This window comes from Nyctereutes procyonoides, unplaced genomic scaffold (genome assembly GCF_905146905.1).
Source record: "Nyctereutes procyonoides isolate TBG_1078 unplaced genomic scaffold, NYPRO_anot_genome, whole genome shotgun sequence".
NCBI lineage: Eukaryota > Metazoa > Chordata > Mammalia > Carnivora > Canidae > Nyctereutes > Nyctereutes procyonoides.
The window spans coordinates 59,844,635-59,869,408 of NW_026575051.1; the positions used below are offsets into that span (position 1 = coordinate 59,844,635).

The 24,774-nt window shown below is 30.6% G+C and overlaps 1 protein-coding gene across 1 annotated transcript in view; it reads left to right on the plus strand.

Annotated features, from left to right (window-relative positions):
• GRIK2 (glutamate ionotropic receptor kainate type subunit 2) overlaps window positions 1-24,774 on the plus strand; it is a 633,334-nt gene that overhangs the window by 471,659 nt on the left and 136,901 nt on the right. The window contains exon 11 of the mRNA XM_055329533.1: window positions 5,677-5,900. Coding sequence (XP_055185508.1) covers window positions 5,677-5,900 — 224 coding nt within the window. The remainder of the gene's footprint in view (window positions 1-5,676; window positions 5,901-24,774) is intronic.

The window sequence follows — 24,774 nt, forward strand, 5'->3', positions numbered from 1 at the left end:
TGACAGACATGAGAACAGCCATGCGACCATAGTTGTTGAAACAAGAGTGAACCCACTAAAACCAGAAGAGTGATAGGAACTGATGTTGATTCAATAATTAGGGGACATCTCTCAGTGCTTTGTAGGCCAAGATTAGGTTTTATTCTATGTGTGCTAAAAGTCATTGGTGAATTCTGAGCCAGAAGTGATAATCAGGTATGTGTTTTAACAAGAGCTTGTCTTTGGATGAAGGAACATACTCTAGTTGGGCAAGAATGAAAGCAGGGGATCAATTAGGAGGCCACTGTAAGAAAGAAGGCAGCGTGACTAGGTGGATAGTGGTGGAGGTAGCATGCCGTGTATACAGAAAGTGAACTGTGTTTCCATAAAAGTGCACATAGAGGCAAAGCATGTGTTCACATTATGCATTGTGAAGAGTTTAGGAGAGTGTGGTGTCACTTATAAGTAATATTAAAATTAATATTATAATTAACTAGCTTAAATGTCTTAAGCTAGCTTAATATGTCAGTTAACATATTTCCAGTCTATTCAAATACACTTACCACTATATTTTACCCATTTTCCTAAGCACTTCACAAGGTTGTGGAAATAAAAAAGTGTTTGGAACTGGTTTTCCATTGTCAAATTATAGGACCTTCCAAAAGGATGCATAAGATGTTTCATTGACCAGAGCATGTATTATAAAATAATTCCATTATATCCTTTGAATATTAGGACTTCATAAAGAAGGTTTTCTCAACATGTTCAAATTTGGAGTCATTGTAACATTCATGAAGATACGCTTTGTTATCTAATTTTTGTATTAGGTAATTGGAAATTAGACCAATAAATGTTATCATTGTTCTATGAACACGTTGGTCAAAGGATTGCTCTTAGCTAATATAAAAAAGAATTATTCTGAAATAATTCTGAAAAAAAGAATTATTCTGTTATCCCCTAGATGAGTTAGTTCACTAGAAATTAAAAAGTTAATTTTGAGAGTAATTTTTATTTGAAAATTTTAGTAAGTTAAATTGTATTTTAGTTAAGTTAAAACTGTGTTTGGCAAACATTTACCAAGCAGTTCCTTGGAGTCAGATTTTGTCCAATGCCCTAGGGATGTTACAGTGATTATTATGATTGTAAAACAATCTGGAAGAGTTTCACATAGAATATTAAATTAAGACATTTTAATGAGATAGCTGCTGCCCAGGCATCTTTGTAGAAATTTTCAGGGTGGGGTACTTTACCATCTTCTCAGTTCTGAGCTACATGCTTTGATTGGAGGGCATGCCCACAGGTTCCCAAGTGCCTACACTGTCCTAGAAACAGAGACAACACAATTACAATACGTATGTTCAAGTCTCTCATATTAGTTGAGTTGTATGTGAAAAAAAATATAAATTGCATAACATAAATTATAGTTACTATTACAAGTGCTATAAAAAATTCCCTCGGGAGAATTCCATGTGTATGGAATGTTCAAGGAGGGCTATATAAGAGGAAAAGAACCAGAGATGTGTCCTAGGGAATGTATATAGTGGAGAAAAGGGAAGATAATTTTGGTTAGGGAAATATAGAAACAATAAACCAGAAGAAATCATTATGAGGAAATTCCTTATAATTTGCACAGAAAAATGTTGGGCAATGAGTATAGTTAAGTCACCTTTGGCACCATACATTTCTTAAACTCTCAGAATTCTGAGTTTTTCCATCTGTAAAAAAGAAAATGACATTTATAAATGTGGTAGAACTGCTGTGAGGATTAATGGAAGTGATTTGAACAAAAAATCTGGCCTTGGCCCATAATGGACATGTTTAATTTAAGCCACTTCTATGAGATCTCTTTTTGCTGCTGGTGCCACCCTCCCAATTCAGGTCTTTGTCATCACAGACTCTCTTCAAAGCACACCAGTGTAATCGTTTGATTAAGCCTTCACAGATCTGATCAATTGGAAATGAGCTCTTCCTTTCCTTTGTGCTATTCATGACACATGACGGTCTATTTACTTATTTTTCTTGGGCTGAAATAGATTTTTTAAACAGTTTTGACCATTGGCTTTTCTAATGCAAGGTTACTTTATTACTTTATTTTATTCTTAAAAACAAAACACCACTGGGGATGAGGACTGCACTTGTGATGAGGACTCAGTGTCGTATGGAAGTGTTTGATCACTCTATTGTACACCTGAAACTAATATGACACTGTGCATTAACTGAAATTTAAATAAAAACTTAAAATCTTAAAATAACAATTACTAAATCTATGTTCATGAAATCATAACCTTTACCTACAGAGATAAAAAGCTCTTGGATTATGCAATTCACCATCAGACCCTTTTTTCCAGCCACTTAGTCTTTAATAACATGATAGTTGATGGAACCATACCACATCTGCCATTATAAACATCTTTAATACAGCCTTAATTTTATTAGATTTCAAAATTGTTATTTTAATAGACTTGTAATGAAGTTAAATCTTACTCATAGTCAGTGGTATTATGTATAAATAATGTTCTTTACTGCTGCGAGATGATCTGGAGGTTAATCAGTTTAATGAATTTAATTTATAAATTTTAAAATGAATTTAAAAAATATATTTGATGTGTAAATAGAAGCTATTTTTGACAATTGATGTTTGGTAAGTTTTGTGTGTTTTGCTATTAATAGTAACAACTAAGTTCTAATTAATTTAATGAACATAACATACTCCTAACTGAGGATATGGTTAAAACAACCTGTTATTTAAAAATGGATATTTTTAGAGCAGTTTTAGGTTTATAGAAAAATTGTGCAGAAAGTAGAGTTTCTAAACCTTCTCCCATTCTACCCCACCCCCTACAATTTCCCTTATTAACAGTTTCCATCAGTGTAGTATATTTGTTACAGTTGAACTATTATGAAGACATTAGCTATAGTCCATAGTTTACATTAGGATTCACTCTTTGTGTTGTACAGTTTTATGATTTTGGTAAATGTACATTGTCATGTACCCACCATTATGAATAGTTTCACTGTCATAAACATGTTCTGGTTCCATTTATTTGTCACTCTGTTCCCTGAGTTTTTGGGGTAACTACTGATCTTTTTATTGCCTGTATAGTTTTGCCTTTTCCAAAATGTCATATAATCAGAATCATATCATATGTAAGTAGCCTTTTCAGACTGGCATTGTTCACTTAGTAGTAGGCATTTAAGGTTTTTCCATGTCTTTTCATGCCTTGATAGTTATTTCCTTTTATTGTTGGATAATATTTTGTAATATGGATGTATCACAGTCTGCCTATATATTTATTTTTTTAAATAAAATGTCTAAAAATGTCTCTATCTTTTGTTTCAAATGACTAATTTCTTTTATCATTGAAAGTATTTTACTGTGTAATGTTTTATCCTTTTTCCATTTTATATTTGGAATAGACATTTTATTCTAGGCAATGCTAAGTAAATTTTATTTTTTTTTAATTTTTTTTCTAAGTAAATTTTAAAATTCAGTGTATGCCAGGGCAGTTGGTGGCTCAGTCAGTTTAGTGTCCTACTCTTGGTTTTGGCTCAGGTCATGATCTCAGGGTTGTGAGATCAAGTTGTGTCAGGTTCTGCACTTAGCGCGGGGTTGGCTTGAGATTCTCTCCCTCTCCCTCCCCCCTCTCCCTCTCTCTCTGCCCCGTAAAGATTTTAATCTTTAAAATTTAGTGCATGTCTAATCAGTCATGTTAGTATATGCCTATTGAACAACTTTTTTTTGGAATAATGTAGTGGTTTTGTCTTAACATGTTATTTGAATTGTTCCCTAAATTTTGTTGATATCTACTATGAATTTAAAAATATTTTACCAGCTTAAAGCATATTCAATTATATGCTTTACATGTGGTAAAATTTTGCTTTACATGTGTCTAGAATGAGAGAGTTTACAAAGTGAAGTGTCACATAGATAAACTGTGCTGTATATTCAACCCCCTAAACAGGAGCAAACCACCATTTCATGTTGTCCAATTTTTACTAGAATCTTTCCCTAACAAACTTACTTTTTTCAAACCATCTGTACTTCCTTCCCTTCTGTCTTTGAGGAAATGCTTTCTCTTCTTTGTGGAAAATATTCTATCTGCCTAAACTCTTCACCTGGCCTTTTAAATCTCAGTGACTGATCTATTAATCACTGTTCTTGCTTCTATGTATTCCTCTTTCCATCTGTATGAACTCTGTAATAAATGAATGAATGAATGTCTGTATAAGTCCATTTTTGTCTTCTGAGGTGCATGTCATGGTTAGTTTTGGGTATAGATTCCAAAAGCTTGGGGTTTATGTCCTAATTCCAATGCTCAATTAGCTCTATGACTGCAAACAAGTTTTTGACTTCTCATGGATTCAGTTTCCTTACCTGAAATGGGGATAATGGTAGGATTATGTAAGGATTAAAAGTGACAATTGATGTAAAGTTCTTAGCGCAGTGCCTATTGCATAGCAGATGCTTAAAGGACATTAGTAATTATTATTGCAAAATTGATATTTTCTTTGATTTATGAATATGAAATATGATGATATCCTCTCCAGGTCCCTTAAAACCTGTTTTTTTCCTTCCGAATTTTTGGAGAAATATCTTTCCCTATCCATTGATATTCAAAGATATTCTATTCAAGCATCTGACTGCTCATTTTTCTACACACACACCCAACACACAAATGCACACACATACCCAGAATAATATTGTCAACAAAGTTAGCTTCTAGAGAAGTTTCTTTTTGAAGTTCCCCAAAAATTCTTGGGTAAGGAAACTGGAGGCCCAGTTTCATTATTTTGTACATCTTTCTATAACTCTCTACAAGGAGCACTTTTTACTTATTCTCTGAAAGCCGAGTATGTTTATGAAAATAAAAGGAATATAGAAATACAGCTTCCTATCAATATGGAATAGAACTGTTTATTATTTTAAAATATTATAATTATTTCTCTTAATATATTGGATTTGAAGTTCATCCTGACAGATGGTTATAACATGATGAGTAAAAAGCATTAGTAACATATTTAAGCTACCGTGGAAAATTAGCAACTTTGTGAAAATTGAAAAACTCATTTCCTGATGCGATTTAGGCAAGGCTTTAAGGATTTTCCTTAAATAATATAAAACAAATTAGAGGGTTAGAAACAAAACTCAGGGGCAGGAAACACAATCACATTAAAAGATGATTTTCAAAATGTTAACTATTAAAAACTAAAATCTCTTAACTACTTTACAGCTTTAAAACCAAGAAAGCATGTTTTATGACTATCAGCTACATAATTTGAAGTAGATATTATTAGTATTACTATTTAGAATCTGACCTAGGTATTTAAAAAGTCAGAACTTATATTAAATCTTTTTTAAAGTTGAGATTAAAAACATTTATGAGAAGGTTCCATAGCATAATAATTCAGGTCCTAATGTAGAATGATTTCTTCAGTTTTTCATTCTGTACGATTTTTTTCTTTTTCTATCTCTGTACAATAAATTCTGGTTTGCTAATCTAGAAGGACATAGAAATGAGTAGCAGAAAAAGCAGGTCCTCCAATTCAGGATCAAGAATTCTCTACATGTTAATGTAATAGTTACATGAGACAATTCTCAAGTGTAAAGTATTTGTTTTGTATAATTTGGATACTGACTTCTTTCTTGAGACTTAAAACCAATTTTTCCCACCCCCTTTCTTCTGTTTCTCTCTACAGAAAGCTGACCTTGCAGTTGCTCCACTGGCTATTACCTACGTTCGAGAGAAGGTCATCGACTTTTCCAAGCCCTTTATGACACTTGGAATAAGTATTTTGTACCGCAAGCCCAATGGTACAAACCCAGGCGTCTTCTCCTTCCTGAATCCTCTCTCCCCTGATATCTGGATGTATATTCTGCTGGCTTACTTGGGTGTCAGTTGTGTGCTCTTTGTCATAGCCAGGTAACATGCTCACTTTTGTGATTTTTTTGGCAATTGTTACCTCCTTTTTCTAACTAATAATTGTCAAAAGTCACAATAATTTTTACTTTTCTTTTTCTTTATTTCCCTTGGGGTGCTGAAGAATAATGAACTTTTAAGAGTCACATAACTTATTAAAATATATTATGCTGCCTTTTGGGGCAGAAAGCATGCTGGTTATGTCAGTAAGCTATAAGTGTGGTAGTTTTACTCTTTTTAATCAGAATCTAAAAGCAGTCCAAATCACCATAACATAAAAATTGTTTTCCTTTTGAAGATTTCTCTTGAGCCAGAAAGCAAAATAGTATATTTTACTAATTTGGACTAATAAATCAGTCATAAAAAAACCAAAGTGGTAAAATTTAAAAGGAGGCTTTTTTAAGTATAAAAAGACTACCATTATTTTCCACATAAAATTTCTCATTTTTTTCACTAAATAATATAATGTATAACTACAGATATTTTTTGTTCTATCATCAAAATTAAATATTAAATAAGAGGGTTATTTTTTCAAATATATAGATTCTTCTGATAAATTTATCACTAAAGATATTTATCTTTCCTTGAAACTATTCTTTTCTCAATGAAATCATTCATTTGTTCCTAGCAGTGAAATTAAAAAAAAATGCTTAGCTCATTCAATTAAAACAAGGAATGAAATCACTTCTAGAAGTAGTATATTTTTATATACGTAGATTATTTGTGGTTATACACAGATATTTTTGATATTCACATATGGATGTAATGCAAATTTATGATTGTCTACCTAATTGTTTTAATATTAACACATGAGTCCTTCAGACAGTTATCATTTGCATATGGCTGAAAATTTGTATTGGAACCATACATACATATAGCATTTGTAGCTGTATGGTAGCTCATGTTAAAGTTTTTATATGAAATTTAGAGTTCTACCCCAAAATGAGAATTTGGAGTATGAAATTCATAAACTTTCGGCTCCAGGCTTTTCCATATCTTGTGAAAACCAAACAGCCTTTTCATTTTTGAGCATCTTTGCGTCAGTTACAAATCTTTTATAGTGACCAATACAAACCATCCTATTTTATATGTATTCAGAGAAATTAGTTCAAGGATTGCAGTTTAAATAATTCAATGGCTGGAGAACTCTACAGCATGCCCACAAGGCAGACAGAAAAAGAAATACTCCAAAGTATAGAAAAAGCTTTTCTTGCTGTCTACAGGTACACCTGCTCCTTCTTAATCAAATTAACAAAAGTTCCTGAGAAAGATAAAATCAAAACCTAGTGGTAAATGTCCTGAGACCCTTCTGAGTCAATTGTGCAAGCATCAATCAACCTGAATTAATTCTAATGTAGTTTCCAGGGGACCTTAAGTAGAAACTATTGAATTACCTCAAATTCATATTAGGAATTTCAGATATTACTAATTTTCTGAGCCCAAATCTTCTGAGATTACATTCAAAAGCAAATCCTGAAACATCTGAATTCTCTTCTAGCTTAAAAAAACGTTCGCAAATAGAGGCAAGCTGTGTGGCTTATGCACTCATCTAATTTTCAAAATATTTCTTTATCACTTTGATAAACCATCAAATAAAATAGTAACATAACATCTGTGTAATCGTAACCTGTACAAATTTTTTACAGAATAAATACATCCATATCATTCTTATTGAGAACATATAGCTGGTGTGCCATTTTTTAGTGTTATTAAATTTTAGAGTATTACTGTCATATTTTATTATTAGTTATTAACTTAATGAATTTGAAGGTAATTCTATTTCAGCCTCATATTCAACAATATGATAATAGTTTCATACAGTTTCAGAAATTAAGTATAATATCTTCATTTATGGACAAATTAACATATATTTTATTAAATAACAAACAATATAAGATATCCTATATTAAGTTATAAATAATATTAGATATCTTGGTATAATATATAGTATGAAAATAAATTATTTTCAGATTATCTCTGAACTATCTTGTTCAATTCTCAATATTAAAATAATCTTATATAAATATTGCTAAATTTAAAACAACACACTGAAAACTCAGATTAAAAGAAAATTTCTTGAATAGAATCTGCTTAAGTTCTAAACTGAACTTCTAAAGCCAAATAAATTTATATAATTAATATCTACTTTACTTTAATAAAAAAAAACACTCCACTTTGATATGGAATTAAACTTTTGTTACCGTGAAAGAAGTTCATGATGTGCGAATGTAGACGAAATGTCCAAGTTTCAATTTCAGAACTTAATTACATTCCTAATTTAAATGGTATTAGGATATTTGTTATCAATTCACAATAAATGTAATATTTTGATTTCACCTATGAATGAGGACTGTGGCTTATGTTGTATAGAAATCACTTATTCACATTATTATTGTTGTCAAAATAAATATGGCCTTTTATTTATGTATATTTTTTATCTTTATCTCCATAATGATTGCAGGGAAAAAAAGAAAAATTACAGTAAAAAATTCTCAGATATGTGTTTCATTCTCAGGGAAGATCACAAAGTTCTAAAATAATACCATGCTAACCACAAAATTTCATAATAAATTGAGTACTGTACAGTTGTTGGAATTTATTTTCTAAAGTTAAATTTAAAAGCAGATTGTTTTTGTGATGGCTTTTTAAAATGTCCCTTCACCTTTATTGTATAAGAAAAGATTATCTAATAAGTACCTAACAAAGGCTCTAAGGTTTTTTTTTTTTAAGCAGTATTAAGAAAGACAGATATGGCTTTACTTGTCTTGATATGGTTTTATGATCTATGGTCTCTTGCAAACAGTTGCAGTATTGTTTATAGCATAATGGCATAAACAGCATGCTTATGTGAATTATGGGAGAACTCTTGTTTGACAGTAAAGATGAGCCTGAAGTTCGGCATTCTGGATACAGAATGGCCTTATCCCGGATCTCCTAACCATAGCTCTTGGCTGACAGAGGAATAGGAAGAAATCTCGTACATGATAAACTTGCACTTGATCATATTTGTCCCTAAACCTTTTCTCTCTCCCTCTTTCTATTATATTTTCCTTTGACCTAGGTATATTAGTATAGAGAAAGCAGTTAGTCATATAAAGAGTCTGGTTAGGAAATCCACCCTTTATACTCAGAGTGAAAGGTATTTTTCACCTTGCTTCAAATATTTCCTTTATTAAACAACAGATAATACAGATGCAATAGATCCTATTTATAAAATGAGTCAATATAAATGCCCATAATGTTAGAGATTTTTTTTTCTTTTAACAAGACCTGAGCTATTTTGAAATTCAGTGTATAAATCTTGGTCTAGAGTTCTTAGTAGTTTGGTAGAGAAGTGAATACCTGAAGACCAAACTTAAAAGAAGAGCATAATGCTCTACACATTTCCCTCCAACAGGATTGATGGAACCCTAGTAATAATTCACTAAACTTATAATAATGTTGCATATTTTATTCTGAGATTGACATTTTTAAAATTAAATACAAATAAACTGGAGAAGAAAAGTAATACTGTACCAGCTTTTTAAGTAAGAATGTTATTACACTGAAATTTCTTAGGTTATTTAAATGAACAAGTAAATATGTTCAAATAGAGGAAAAAGAATAAAAGAAAGCAAGCAACATTGACTAACCTGGCCTTCTTAGCAAAGATAAATCAATGAATATTCAACGTTAAGTACATAACATTAGTTTTTCAAAGTTAAAAAGAATATAGAAGTTTCTTGTAAGTTTTAGGTTGAATTACTTTGTATGATTTTTAGAATATTAGAATATCATCTATTGCACTATTAGATTAGACAGTAGGAAATGGTCTCCCTAGAATCTACCCAAGGGTGTATTAATACAGTCACCACCAGGACTGTCTTGACATACATTTTGACACTAACATGGTCTGTGGTCACAAGATGACAAGGCTATTGCCTTACTGAGAGTTCTTCTACTTATAAAAATATTCCATATTTCTCTTGGTACTCAGAGGTAAAGATATTCTAAACATAGTGGTTTTGATGGTTTAACCAAGTGTAGGAAACCATGTCCAAAGTGCTTGCATCAACAGCTTTGATCTAGACTCCTGACTAGTGTGCAGTAGCCTTTATATTCTTGTCACAATGATAGGTGACATTTAATGCACAGTGAAGGGCAACAATGAATTATTATGCACTTGGAAATGGATAACTGTTTTGGTGGGATGTTCAATGTCAAACTAATATGCTGTCAAAAAGACTCGTGTCACATTGAAGTGAAAAGCCAATTTTGTTGTGTGCCTTTGCCACCAACGTGCCCACCTCTTAGAAAACCATTTCAATTTTACCTTTCTGTAACATAATTTTAGATATATTTTACTTTTATTTCTTAGTCATTTTTTTACTTAAGTAAATTACAGGAAAGCCTATCTGTTATTCCTTTTTCCATTTAGCAATTTTCCTAGACTTTAATGAAAATTTGGTTTGAAATAGTGTGCCTTTCACACATATGAAAGTGATTATTAAAATTGATTATATTAACAAATACCTCAATTATGGAACTAAAAGTCACAATTGATTAAAACTAAATGCACCTTCAAATTACATTTCCATAGGAAATGAGGTTACTTCTACATTAATAAAGTTTTTTTTTCTTTTTGCAAGAGTTACTTGGTAAATCTATTATAAAATAATTTACCTTTTTATTTGTAGTGGTTCCAGTGATGTTCATGGTTGCAAAAGGAACATGGTGTCAGCAACCCAGAAAAAAAATATCCCTTTGTGTAATTAGTAGAACCAAACCAATTGAAAGGAAGTTGAATTGGGGACTTCTTTTCAGTTTATGGTGTGTCTAGATAATTTAGGCAGTGGAGATTTTGACTAAAATTATCCGTATAGGAAAAGGACAGACTCTTAATCATGTTAACAAAAAATAAACATATTTTCCACCTCTCAATTTAAAATTCAAGTGCTTTTTTTTTTGTAATCTGCTGTAGTCAAATGCTTGTTGGCATTTTCTTTTAAAGATGATTGTGCTTGAGTACCTTTTAGAAGTTTTGATCTCTTTTTCCAAATTATTTTTTGACATAGTTTTTTTTTATCATTAGGGAAAAAGTAAATACAAATACAAAAGTGGAAGTTTGATAGTCCATTTTTATTTTTCATATCATGTGGATAAGTTATTTGCCTCTTTGTCTTTCCTCGCCTCCATTGCCAAATTGAATTCAGACTTCTGGAGGCGAAAAAGCTACCCCTCTCTCTAGTCATTCCAAGTGTGCCTACTCAACAAATATATTGGCCAATGAGCTTCTGAAAACTATAATTTGTTTCAATTTAGAAGTTCCACAGTGTCTAGCTCAGTAAATCACAGATACTAATTTTAATAAATTACATTCTATAGAGTCACATTAAGAAACTTGAGAATGCTAAAAACTTGAAGATGAATATATATTGACTTATTATATTTGCTACCAAAAATGATACCTCTGTTTTTAATGAATACTTTATGGAATATGGAATTCCATTTTTCAACACTCACACGTCCTGATGAGAAGTGGTAGTCTTGTAAGAAATTGCTTTTTTTCCTTGAAAGACTTGGAAAAGCAGTGTAGTGTCATCTTTGACAGTTGCCACCATATCTCATACATTTCTTATTAGCTATTCAGATTGAAAAGCTAATTGGGCAAGAACAATACTGTGAATGACTGTTTCCCTCTATTTTTTTTTCTTTCCTTTTTTGGGAGTTTTCTTTATTAATCATAAGAAATTCTTTGAGATGACTCTAAGAACCAACAAGATAAAGAGCACCAAGCACTTTTTTTTAAAAAATCAAGTGATATACTTATGCTTCCATATTTTGCTATTTCTAGGTAGCTACTTCTCCCATAGCTACAGAGTACTGTGAATTCTTTGTAAGAAACCCTCAGCTTGTTTTTTATGTGTTAATTCTCTAAGCAAAATTATACTTCTGTTTTTCTAACAGCCCTCAGAATAATAGTCCCCTCAGTCTTTGGGGGGCTCTCAGTCACCTAAGAAAGGTCTTTACAGTATGAAATGAGGGTTTGTGTGTGTGTATATATATATATATATATATATATATATATGATATATATATGATAGATAGATAGATGATAGATAGATAGATGATAGATATAGATAGTACAATGGTTGAAGGTATTATTTAAAAAAAGCAATTGCCTTGAAAAATGTAAAGAAATAGGTCAATTTTTTAAAATAGTAAGCATAACACCTAAATTAGTAACATTTTTACCTAGATAAAGTTGTTCTTTTGCTGTAGATTCTTTGGTGTAAGAGTTCTTTCAGATGGATGAATGTTTTCCTATATCGTTTTGTACTGGGCTGGTGGGTTATGTGGAAGAGAGAAATGTATGTTGTAGAGAAAAGGAAGGACACTAATATAAATTGTATGTCAATAGTGGCCAGGTTTTATCTGAGAATCATGGAGAGATTAATTTATTAGCTTCTTTTTTTCAGTAGCTGTTTTTACATTTTTATATAAGGAATGAGTAGGTATACATAACCACATCCCCTTATCCCTAGCAATGAGATTAGAAATATTTTCCCTTTGTTTAATGCTAACATTATTATACTTTATAAATTCTAATTTATTACAGAAAGGAAACTATTTTAAGGAAAACAGATTTAGAGGAAAACAGAAAAAAAAGGAAGTTGTATCACTTGGTTCTTTTTGATTATCATGTTAAATTCACCTTTCACGTTTCCTTCTAAGATTTTAGGAAAAACAAAAGATTAGCTACCTTTTTAATTATTATTTTTAAGAGTTCTGTATAACATATTTGTGCTACATGTTAGCAGTATGCTGTTTTAGAATAACTTGAAAGAATTACCTCAATTAGCTACACTTAAGACATGTGTTTTTCTCTTTAGATTTGCCAATAAGAAAGCTTAAACAAATATTTCCAATCACTTAGGAACCTAAACAGTACACATTAGAAAGCCACACATGAGCAGATTTGCCTCATAAACATATAAACCTATTTGCTTTCTAAGCCATTTCTCTAGGAATGCTCACTTTCTTCCCCTGAAAATTACTAACTGCATATGGTAAAGGAATTGCACCACATTGTGAGCTTTTCCAGAGACTTAAATGCTATTGATATATTTTTTTTATTTTTTCATAATTCATGGATATGGGAAAAATATCATTAATATTGAATGAAAATGTATGGATGTAATTTTTAGTGGTAATTTATGACTTATTTTTTCATGTTATGTAAAATAATTCACTCTATCCAAATAATTAATGAGTAGGAGATATAGTATCATCAACCAGTGTAACTTCATTCATTAGAGCATGTCACAGCACCTTAATTGCTATAATTTTTTACATTCCATTACATAATTACATCATTCAAGTTAAATTGTTTTCATATCAATCCTGTTGGGTATATATACATATATATTTTTTAAGAAAAATATCATCTGTTTCTCAAATTGCTATAGGAATTTCAATATGATATTTGAATAGTAAGGGCCTGATTATCTATCTTGTATATAAATAGAATTAGTAAAACATATGACAACACAAACTATTCTATTGATCTTCAACACCTATAATTTTAAATGTTTCTAGTTAATTCTTACATAAAGAGGAACACTATTAAAATGTGAAGTTAGTTCCGTTAGAGCTACTTTTGGAGTTTTGTTTGGAAACCCAGATATTAACTTGACAAACTTTATGACAAAAACCTTATTAATGAAGTAGTTATACATATCTACATTTTAAAATTATAGTAATTATTTTTAGTGTAGTATACATTGGATTGAAACATAATTTTTGTTTCAATACCTTATAAAATAAGTGGAAGGTAATCCTCTCTGCCCCTCCCCAGCCTGGATATAACTTAGTTTCCTGCTCTTCTTTATAAAAGATGTTTAACCATTAATTATTTAAAAATATTTCCCATTTAAATGTACCCCTGACTACTCCTGAAATGATAACATGAGGTAAATGAATGCATAATAGATTTTCCTATTAAATTAATGGACTTAATATTTGAAGCAAAGGTGAAATTGTAGGTTTTGAATGTTACTGGCATGATAAACATTATAAACAGATTAGGGCTACAACTGTCATCTAAGTTGGTTCAGAATATGCACCTGAATATTATTTTAACATAATAAAATTAGGTAAGTGTTTCCCTGCTTCCCTTACTATTACTGGACTGAGAAAGGGGGTGCTGGGAGGTGTGTGTCAATATGAGTTTAGCAATTCACTAGACTGACTGAAGATATGTTTTGGAATGGTATTACTAAAGTGAGATTACAAAAAACAAAACAAAACAAAAACCTCAAAAAACAAGAAAGAAAAAAGAAAAGAAAAAGAAAATAGTGAAAATTTTGTTGCAGAAGGAGATACAAAATCAGTATTCACATTCAGGGAAATGTATGTTGATTTCAAATATCTCATATCACTGCAATTTTCAATTAGGACCTCAAATTTTCACAATCATGAAGATGTTAAAAATTATATTTAAAATAGTCCTTCTGCTCCAAATTTTAAAACATTCTTGATATTTCTAAATTCAGATATTTGAGTTGAAAACAAAAATGGTGAATGCTTTCCAAACATACTTCAGTTGTTTTAGATACTAAACTGCATATGCAGTACATACACTTAATTTTTAAATATTTTATTGGTATATTTGATACAATAGAGTATAATTTAGGAAGATATTTAGTTGGAAGAAAAGAAAATACAAAAGTCATGATACCTCATGAAACTTACTAAAATTAATTTATAGTTAAACAATTCAATAAGAAAATAAACTTTTTGTGCCTTGCATGTTCATGGTAGCTGGTTGGTATTTTTTTTTTATAATCCAGATATTTGCATATTAGCAAATCGACTTAAGCATCCAAGGGATGTTAAAAAATCAATGCTACCTTTCCAATGCTAGCTTCAGGTTCCTGTTGATAGCATCGTTTACTTTTGAGGATCTGTTTTTTAAAAAAGTAGTCTGTTTCATTTTCCAGTATTAGAAACCACATAACCACCTGAGTGATCTAAGGACAGTCTGCCTTGAGCCTTTTAATACGGGATTTACTCCTTTAAAATCCTTAGCAAGTGTGTTGCAAGCTACACACTTGGTTCTGATATGTAGGTCTAAGAAATAATTATTTTAAATGTAAATTATGTGCCAACCAATTTAAAAATAACAGTGTTTTAATGTTTGGTACTTCACTTGCAAAAAGTTAGCTATATTGGTAAGAAATTATTGATAGGACAAATCTATGCTTTCTTATGCAATGTTGATATGTAGGACATTTTCCTTATTATTCCCAATTTAAAGCCACTCTTAATTTAATTTGATTGGACAATTAGGTGTTTAAAAAGCTGCATTAGTAGCTATTTAATGAGACTATATAAAATCCACTTTGTAATTTTAAAAATGATTCCAGCTTTAAGTGTAGAATTATGTATTTTTATTTTACATATGTAAAATTAAATCTGAATTTTATGGCAACCAAAATAATGTCTTTCCTTCAGGAATCTTAAGATGATCAGTAGATGATTATAATAAGGACTTTTTTTATTCCATAACAATAAAAACAATCTTGGGTAGTTTAAAATTTGAGTAAGTTGCAGTATGCCATTATGACTTAATTTTATTTAAAAAATTGCTTAGGATGAAAATAGGTCATAAGGATCTGAATTCAAGCCTATTGTTGAAGTTAAATGCCTAAATCAAATATAAATTTTAAATGGGAATTAAAGGGAAGTCTTACATTTTGAAAACATTTATTATTTATAGTTTCTAGTTATACATTTATAGCTGATAGTAATGGGTATTTTTCTTTGAGGGTATATTTTTAACGAAAATTAATCACAGTTTAAATTTACCATCAATAAATTACAAATCGGGGGAACTGATCATTGTTACCATCTCATTAAGCCCTTTCAACCCATTTAGATCTACTAAATAATATGTTCAATAGCATATTATTGTAGCATTCATATACAGATAATCCTTGTACTTCATTCTGTGTAAATCTGGTAACTTTCTGGTACTAAAGCTACCAATAAAGCAATGCCAAAGTTAATTAATGAGCAACAGATAGCATGAAAATTTAACATAAATGGTGTATATTTTTCAGTGATGTGACAGTAATAACTGCTGTGGCAAGTAGTGAATTTTTGATTTGCAGCAATTGACAATTTTTGTGGTATAAATATTACCAATATAACTAATCAAGCTACCAATGGAGTCTTACCAAATCTAGAGTTGGAAAGATAGGTGGAAAATTGGCTCTTATAGCCAAAGGAACTGGCTCCAGAACACTGCTAATACATAACAATTTCAAATGAAAGGATAAGCATAGATAATAAAAGTGAGTAGCAGTAGCCCAGGTGGATGTGCTTATACAGAGATCCAGGATGTATCAGAAAAATATGTGGAAGGTAATGGCAAAGTTATGGAACCTTGAAAGCAAAATTAAAAAGCTAGATTTTTATTAATACAATTAGAATCTTTGAAGTAATTCCATACTTAAAATAAATGCCAATTAATCCTTTCACTCATGAAAATAATTTGATATCTAAACAATTAGCATGATTTTCTTGAAGTTAACTGCGTGTTAAAATTTCTATGGTAAAGAAAAAAAACACTAAGGAAAACTTTAGCTATAGTGACAATCTCATGGAATGAATCCTTGTGGATTCTGGTATTTTCTGAATTATTGAGTTGTTATCATTAAATTTAAAATCTTCAACTCTTTACATGGAGATTTTTTTAACTATGAAATGGTTTCCTTGCTTATAAGGTTTAGTCAAAAATACTGAAAAGAATCAAATGGTCATTCAGTAATAATATTTTATACTGAATTGATGTCTCCTGAAGTTCAGTAATAGGTTCAGAGCCTATGTTAGTGGGAATAGGTTCACATGTAAGTAGTAGGAAACCTGACTAAGCAGTTATTAAATACATAGTAGGTTTACTGTTCTCATGAAGGCTGAAGGTAGGCAGGACAGGACTGAAACCATTGCTGAAAGAAAGGTGATGTTGGGGAACTTGGCACCTTCTATCTGTGTGCTACACTGTTCCTAGACTGAAGCTTTTATCCTCCAGGCTGCAAGACGGTTACTGCAACACCAGGCATCCTATCTGCGCCTCAGGCAGCAAGAAGGTAGAAAGCAAAAGCAAAAGCCAAAAAGAAAGGGTTTTTACCTCAGAAAGGAAAAACTTCCTCTTCTCTGCATCTTATTGGCTAAAATTATTTTACTTCCTAACTGCAGAAGAGGATGCAGATACATTTTTTTTATCTGGGCACACCGCCACCTCAGTTCTTTTGTAAATAAGAAAGATTTTATCAGGTATGAATTGGCTGTGCCTGCCACAGGGTTTATTAAATGGTGACATAAAGTTCAGGCACATGTGAAATTCTCTCAAATTTCTTGTTTCAACTGTGCATTTTTAAAGGTTTCTTTCTCCCCTTTTCTCATCTGTTATTAGGATGCCTATTTCTGAGCAGCCTAACTATCCCCTTCCTGTTAGTGATTTTCAACTGGTGTTTTCTTTAACACAAGCTAATTATGCTTGTTTAAAAATGTATGAAAAGTAAGTGTAAATATTTCATATGTTAGAGGTCTTTTGTGCTTTCTTTCTGGCCACTTGTCTTTTTTGTGCACCCATCATTTCTAGAATATTGACTATATTTTTGAGACATGAATTTACCAAATTAGTTTTGTGCAAGAAACATGAATTATTATTCTAATATTATCTTAAATGATGCTATCAAAATATAAAGTTTTAATCCCACAGAAAACAATTCTGGTTTATTTTTGATGTGAGATAATCTAATACATCAATGTTTTCCCTAACTTATATGAAGCCATGAAGAAGTTGGTGCAAAAAATTGTTAAATGTGGTAGGCTCCATAATATTTACACAATATAAATGTATGATAGCATATCATAAGGCAGCATTTACAAAACATCAGATGCTAAACTTTTCAGGGGGAAAAAATGAACCCAAGAGAGTTCTACGATCAAAGAAGGTCAGGAGAACTATGTACTAGATCTGCCTCTTGAAGATTCGCTATTAGCAGATTAAAGGTTCCGAAAAGTCTTACAGCAAAGAGATTTGGGTATGTTTGTTTAATTCATCATTATCTAAACATTTTTGGCCATGGGACATTTTTTTCTCTTTATTTCAAAATAAAATAGTAAATGTGAAATTTTTAAATTCAATTATAGAGTTTCAAAAAATAACTTCCATTTTAAAAATGTCTGGCCTTAGGACAAACTCATTATTACTTATTTGTAAATTTGGTTATAAAAATCAAGATTTGCTATTGTCAGAAAGACGCTTATTGAATATTTTAAAAGTTCCCTACATTTATTGAAAGTTCTTAAAAAATTAGATAATTGTAAAAAGCAAAAGGCCTTATTTTGGAATAATGATAAACCTAGCAATAAAGCTTTTTTTTCATACTGACAAATTATGATTTGAGAGCAAGCACATGACTTAAATATGTTCCAGTTTTATTAGTAATTTTATCTTATTTATTAAAGGAGGAAGAATTTTATGATGTAGTTGATACTTTATTTTGTATTTATTGTAAAGATGAAATTAGTTTATTCTTCTATAAATTATCAGCATTCTAGGTAGATGAATTATGTAGATTTTAATTTTACACATATTTTGAAGCTACATATTTTATGAAGTTGTAATCTTTTCCATTAGAGTCATATTTGTCTACCTTATGACACACACTCTGTAAACAGAACTGAAGGAGGTCGCTGTATTTTAAATCTCATTTACATATTGGACAACATCAAATGATAATTATTAATGTTCTAGTTTTATATAGAGTACAAATAGCATAAAGTGCAAAAAGCCAGAAAATAAGCATATTCAGCATACATGTAAGCCTAGAGTGTCTTAAACTCAACTATAGTGATACTAAAATGGCCTGTTTATGGAGAACCAGCATTTTTATCTACATGCTTCTAGTTTGTTCGTCTTATTCAGGTTGGACAGGTAGCAATTTTGAACGGCTCATCTTAAAATGAATGCAATTATCAATGGATTATATGGTCCATCCTACAAGGCATTCACTCATTTTAATCTTTTGTTTGCAGCCTTCTAGCTCCTCTTATACATTCTCATTTGTAGTTAATGGAAGGTATTACAGCTTATGTCTTAGCCTATTGCAAATAAAAAATGCTGTTAGATAAAAGCTTCATAAATGACAGCTACTCTTTCTCAAATTTGGACCAAGTGTTGCTGTTTTCTTTCTTAGAATCAATTAAAACATATTTATTTATTTATTTGTGATCATAAGATAATATGCTGCCAGAGTATTGTCAATTATCATAGCTTATAACAAGATTGAAATTATATAAATTCTGATTGGATCCTAAATGGTAATACAGCATGACTTTTGTTATTGTTCATTGTTTGAAAAATATTCCAACTAGGCCTATCACTCTTTCCCTAGCCACCCATCAATGTATCATTAAATATTAGCTATACAAATCACATATGATGGATATATTCCTTGTGTATTTCCTATTCATAAAACCTAATATATATTTGAAATAACCTATTACGGACTATACTTAAGCTGTTTCAGAAATATAAAGGTAGAACTTCTATTTTTCAAGTTTGATTAAGTGAAAAATTATTACATAAGACAGTTATGTGGATGAATATTCTGAATGATAAAAATGATTTTTGCTACAAAATACAGCAACTGGAGACAATAATTGGATCTCCTTGATTCGAATATGAAAACTCATTCAGAAATTCCTTTGTACAATAGAATATACACAAATATTGTGTGTACACAATACACAAATATTGTTACACAAAATATTGTTACACAGAAATTCCTTTGTACAATAGAATATACACAAATATTGTGTGTACAAATACACAAAATATTGTTTCAAAAATCCAATTTGTTGAGAGAAGCTACATTTTTTATTTTTATTCTTAACCAAGTTATTTTAAAGAAATTTTGTATGAAAGGATTTCTTTTTTTTTTTTTGTATGAAAGGATTTCTTACAAATGCTTTAGCTTTTTAATTTTACTCAGAAAGCAAAGCCTCTATATATTTGTATGTCTTTTTTTAACCTTTGGTTAAAGACCATAAAGTCCAGAGATGTTTTTTGAGCACCCAAATTTAAGCACCCACTATTTCTAGAATATTGTCTAAGCAATGTGGAGAAATGCAGACTTAGTATGTGTTCAGTCTAAATGGAAGGATTTAAAATTTAACATTGCAAAAGGACAAATGTACATGGGAAGGTACCAGATAATAAGAAATTAGTCCATCCAGAAACAGTACACTAAAAGGCATGAAAGGTGAGGCAGCATTCCAAAAGGCACAAAATCTGCACAGTAAGCTCAAGAAGTTAAAAAAGAATAACTGGTGTTTCAGTGTAAGGCATTGCCGATAGAACATGTTGTCCAGTTGATATGACTGTTTATACTATATCGAAAGGCCATATGCCAGACTACAAGAAACAGCCATTCTATTTGCAGTCTTTGGCCCTCTGACACCTATAATCTACCTGAGATTTTATTTACCGTCCTAATAAATATTAGTGACTGTTAGTCCTAACTAGGAAGTGGTAACATAGCAAACAAAAAACACATTGCTTTGGATTGTTATTCTTTCCTCATTTGATGTTTAAAAACCAAGCACTTGTGTACTCATCAAGTTTGAACAATGGCACAAAACATCATGAACAAAGCAATAAAATGCCTATCTTAAAACGCTTGCCAAGAGATTGCCAGAGATTTACAGTAGAGAGGAAATGTAGTAACAATGTAAAAATATTAAGACATTTAATTCAGATATGTATGTAAATAAGATATTGAGACACAGGTATGTTATTTTCCAGTACAATGTCATAAATTCTTGAAGCACTTTCAAACAGGACAAACGAGATTTGTGGAATGACAGGAATTGTCTGTGTCATTTAAATGCATTATGGCACTTAGGAAAACTGAATTATGTGTCTAATAACAATAAAAGTACAAACACCATTTTAAATTAAATAACATTCTATAAAATTCCAGGTCTGTGACTGGTAAACAAAATTTTAACATACAATCAATAGAACTTCATGCAATAAATGGAGACATGGAAGTCCAAAGAAACAAAGCAACCTGACAGAGGGCCAGTAGTTAATCATAGTACTGCAGCCAGTGTTGACAGCATGCAAGGCACCACAGCATGAAAACAAAATTGAGGCACCTGTAAACAGAACTCCACTTTCACAATTATAATTAAAGTTCAAACCTGTAAGACTTTAAGAAGTGGTATAGCTAACCATCTGTTTTGCAATTTTTAATAGAAATCTGTTTCCTGAAAATTAACATTTTGGTCGGTTTTTCCTTTCCCCAGAAGTTAACATGTTTCTAATCTTTGACACATGACCATAGCATAAATTCAGAGTTCTATCAGCTACATAGCATTAGCCAATACCTTACATTTTAGCTTGTTACTCAGTCCTTCATTAATATTTGAGGCCATTATATACGTCCTAATCATCTTTAATTGTGCTTGAGGCCATTAGAATTTTCTTCTCCTCCTCTCCCCCCTTCTCCTGCCTTCTTTGTCTTCCATTTAATATAAAGTACACGATTCTCAATTTCTCCTTTCCTTCTTCCCTTCCTAAAATCACAGATTGGCTAGAGCTTTTCAGCACCATTTGGCCACTTTTTCTCAATCTTTTATTATTCGATCTTAAGTATTGCTTGGTACAGATCTAATTTAAAATCCTCGGACAATTTTATTACATTGTCTTTGGCTATTTTAAAATATCAATAAAATATACGAAGCAAGACTAGATTCATGAGGAAATCTTTGTGTCATCTTATTATGTGCAGCATCCTTATATGCCTATATTTATTAAATTTGCTCTTTATTATCTTTCATATAGTTTTGAGGATGTGTGAATGCCCTATCTAAGCTAATTGAAATGAGGTAAGATTTTGTTTCTGTCAGTTAACTTATTCCTTGATTATCATCTCTTTTCAGCATGTTTGAGTATGAGTTAAAGTAAATATTGCTTAGTTATAACATGACAGTTATGTAAAGATTTCGGGAACTAAAGTCATTGTTACCTCAGGAGTGGTCAGGGTAGGAGCACAAGAGAAATAGACAATAGGATTTAGTAGAAATAACAAATGATTATGTAAAATAATGTAGAGTAATTTATTAAATTCACTAGTATCCAATTAATCAATTTGCAGAATATACTATATTTAACAGGTGAGAACATTCATTTAAGTAGAAGCATTTCTGTGAAAGAACAGAGCTAAGAGAAAAAGAATAGAAATGGAAACCTAATGTCCACAAAATGTAACAGATACATACAATAAAGGTAAATAAAGTTAAATAACTAAACTAAGAGCATTATAAAATTCTTTTGAAATGATAATTATACATGATCCCCTTATTTTATGCATAAGAAAATTGAGGCACTGAATTTGTGACAGATGTACTAGAAGTCATAGAGGAAAAGACATAACAAGACTAGTATTGATTTCAAGTGCTCTCTTCAAAAAAGCGTTTGTGAAGTATGTTTTAAATCATCAGTAAAACTAAAATCAAAGTTTAAAAGTTTATTAAATAACAAGATGTTCCACAAGAGATAAAGCACCATTAATAAGAATCTTACTGAATCTTATTGGATCTGTCATAAATACAGAGGAATTTTGATGTTAAGTATCATGAGAAATTCTGTTGAGGCACTCCAATGATAAAACAACTTTCCATAAACATGATTATTGAGATAATGTCCTGGAAATCCCTGTAAAGAGAGAAAAAAAGTAGTAATTTAAATGCTTTCAATACATAATAAAATAATTTCAGAATGAATGGAGAACTTTTGGATGCTGAAGGAAGAAATTTTATTTTGTAAATAAGTTCGTTTGGGATTTAGAAAAAGGGTTCCCATTGCTAGAAGTTGGAACAGTCTCTGTTTAGCGAAGCAGATAGGCAAGCTTGAGATGAAACAATATTTTGAGAAATTAAGGAACTGATAGCTCAGAGAAATGAACAGACACAGATGGACTTCTTGGCCTTCTTTCATGAGCACATTTCCTATTTTATTGGCTTGGGATAAGTAAATCTATTTAAAGAATCAAAATGCAGAAGAAAAATGCATCTTTTAGAAATGCATAAAATATGTTCTTTGCCTCTTTGAAAAAGTAAATATATATGTGTGTGTATAAGTATGTATATATACACATATGTACATACATACATGCACACACTGTATATGAACTCCCATTGACCAGAAGTTAGTTCTTAATTGCATAATAAGAAATAACTCAATTATACAACATAACATAAGGAAGCAGTGACAGAAAAAAGTATGATAAAATTGGATATTCGTAGAGTTTTGAGAACACAAACTAATATAAATGTTATAATGTACCTAAGTTCTTATTTAATAATTATTCTACAAACACATATACTCTAAAAACTCTTTTGTTATGTGCAGTTATAAAACTTGATCATTAGCAAAGGCACTTAAAGTTATCTTTAATATTTTGAAAATAACAAGAGAAACATTTATCAGTGGTATATATTTCTACATTAAAGAACAAAAGACCTACACCTACACGTACAGTCTAAAAAATAAAACCTACCAAACTCCTAGTAAAAGGGATCAGGCTTGTTACTAAAGGCAGAGGGTGGGGGCAGAGAGAGAATTAGAGTAAAGTAATACAAAAGTACAGACTTCCTGCTAAGATGAATCAGTACTAGGGATGTTCCATACAGCATGATGACTGTAGCTAATACTGCTGTATGTATACAGGAAAATGGTTAAGAGAGTAAATAGTGAGAGTTCTCATCACAAGGAGAATTTCTCTTCTTTTTTCTTTTATTTTTATTGAATCTATATGAAGGATAGATGTTAGCTGAACCTATTGTGGCAATCATTTTATAATACGTGTAAATCAAACCATCGTGTTGTATGCCTTAGGCTTATATACAGTGATATAGGTCAATTATTTCTCAATAAAATGGGGAAAAAAAGAATCTAAGAAGTAAAAAAGAAAAAAAGAAAAAATGTGATTGTAAACTAATGCATAAACATGTCATACATGCTAAATAATTTAAAGTCATTTTTCCATTCAAAAGTAGTATTTGCAGGTAAAATATTGTAAATAAATGGTAATTTCATGACTATTGACCAATTATAATTCTATGCTGTTTTAAAAGTCCACTAATCAGGGAATTTTTTTGGTAAAAATGTATAATTTAGAAAATGTTAAATTTGCCCTTACAGCTATAAACTGTAGTCTAAAATTTTACATTAGAATATATAATTGAAAAAAATAAAAATTCAAAAATTTTTAAAAAAGGATATAATTGTATTAGAAGGGTATAATACAAACGAAAATAATTTACTAGGTTAAAGTTATAGAGAATTCATGTCTTGATTTAAATTTTAGCAAATGATTTCTAATCTATTATTACTATTTATTAGCATCTATTACTAATCTTTTTGAATCATAAAACTGCAGCTCTTTGAATCTACTTTTTCTATGTTGTATGTTAATCTGAATAAGTGTTAGATAACTTTTAAAGCTACTTCACAACTTCCCTATCAATTTATCTGTCATGATTATCAGTCTATTTGGTTGATTGACTAAAATAGAAATACTGGAATCATTTATTTACATTTAAAGCATAAAATGTCCTTTAAATACTTGCTTTCTTGGTTAAAAATAAATAGTGTTTTATCTTCCTGACCCCAAGTTGCCAGTCTAGTTTATATCGAATGAGAAATTAAAGCTGCCTTCTTTCTGCATACAATTAACCAAATATCACGTACAGGGTAGATGGTCACAAGTATGTGTGGGATTCATACAAGATGCATCTAATTATATATGGTTGT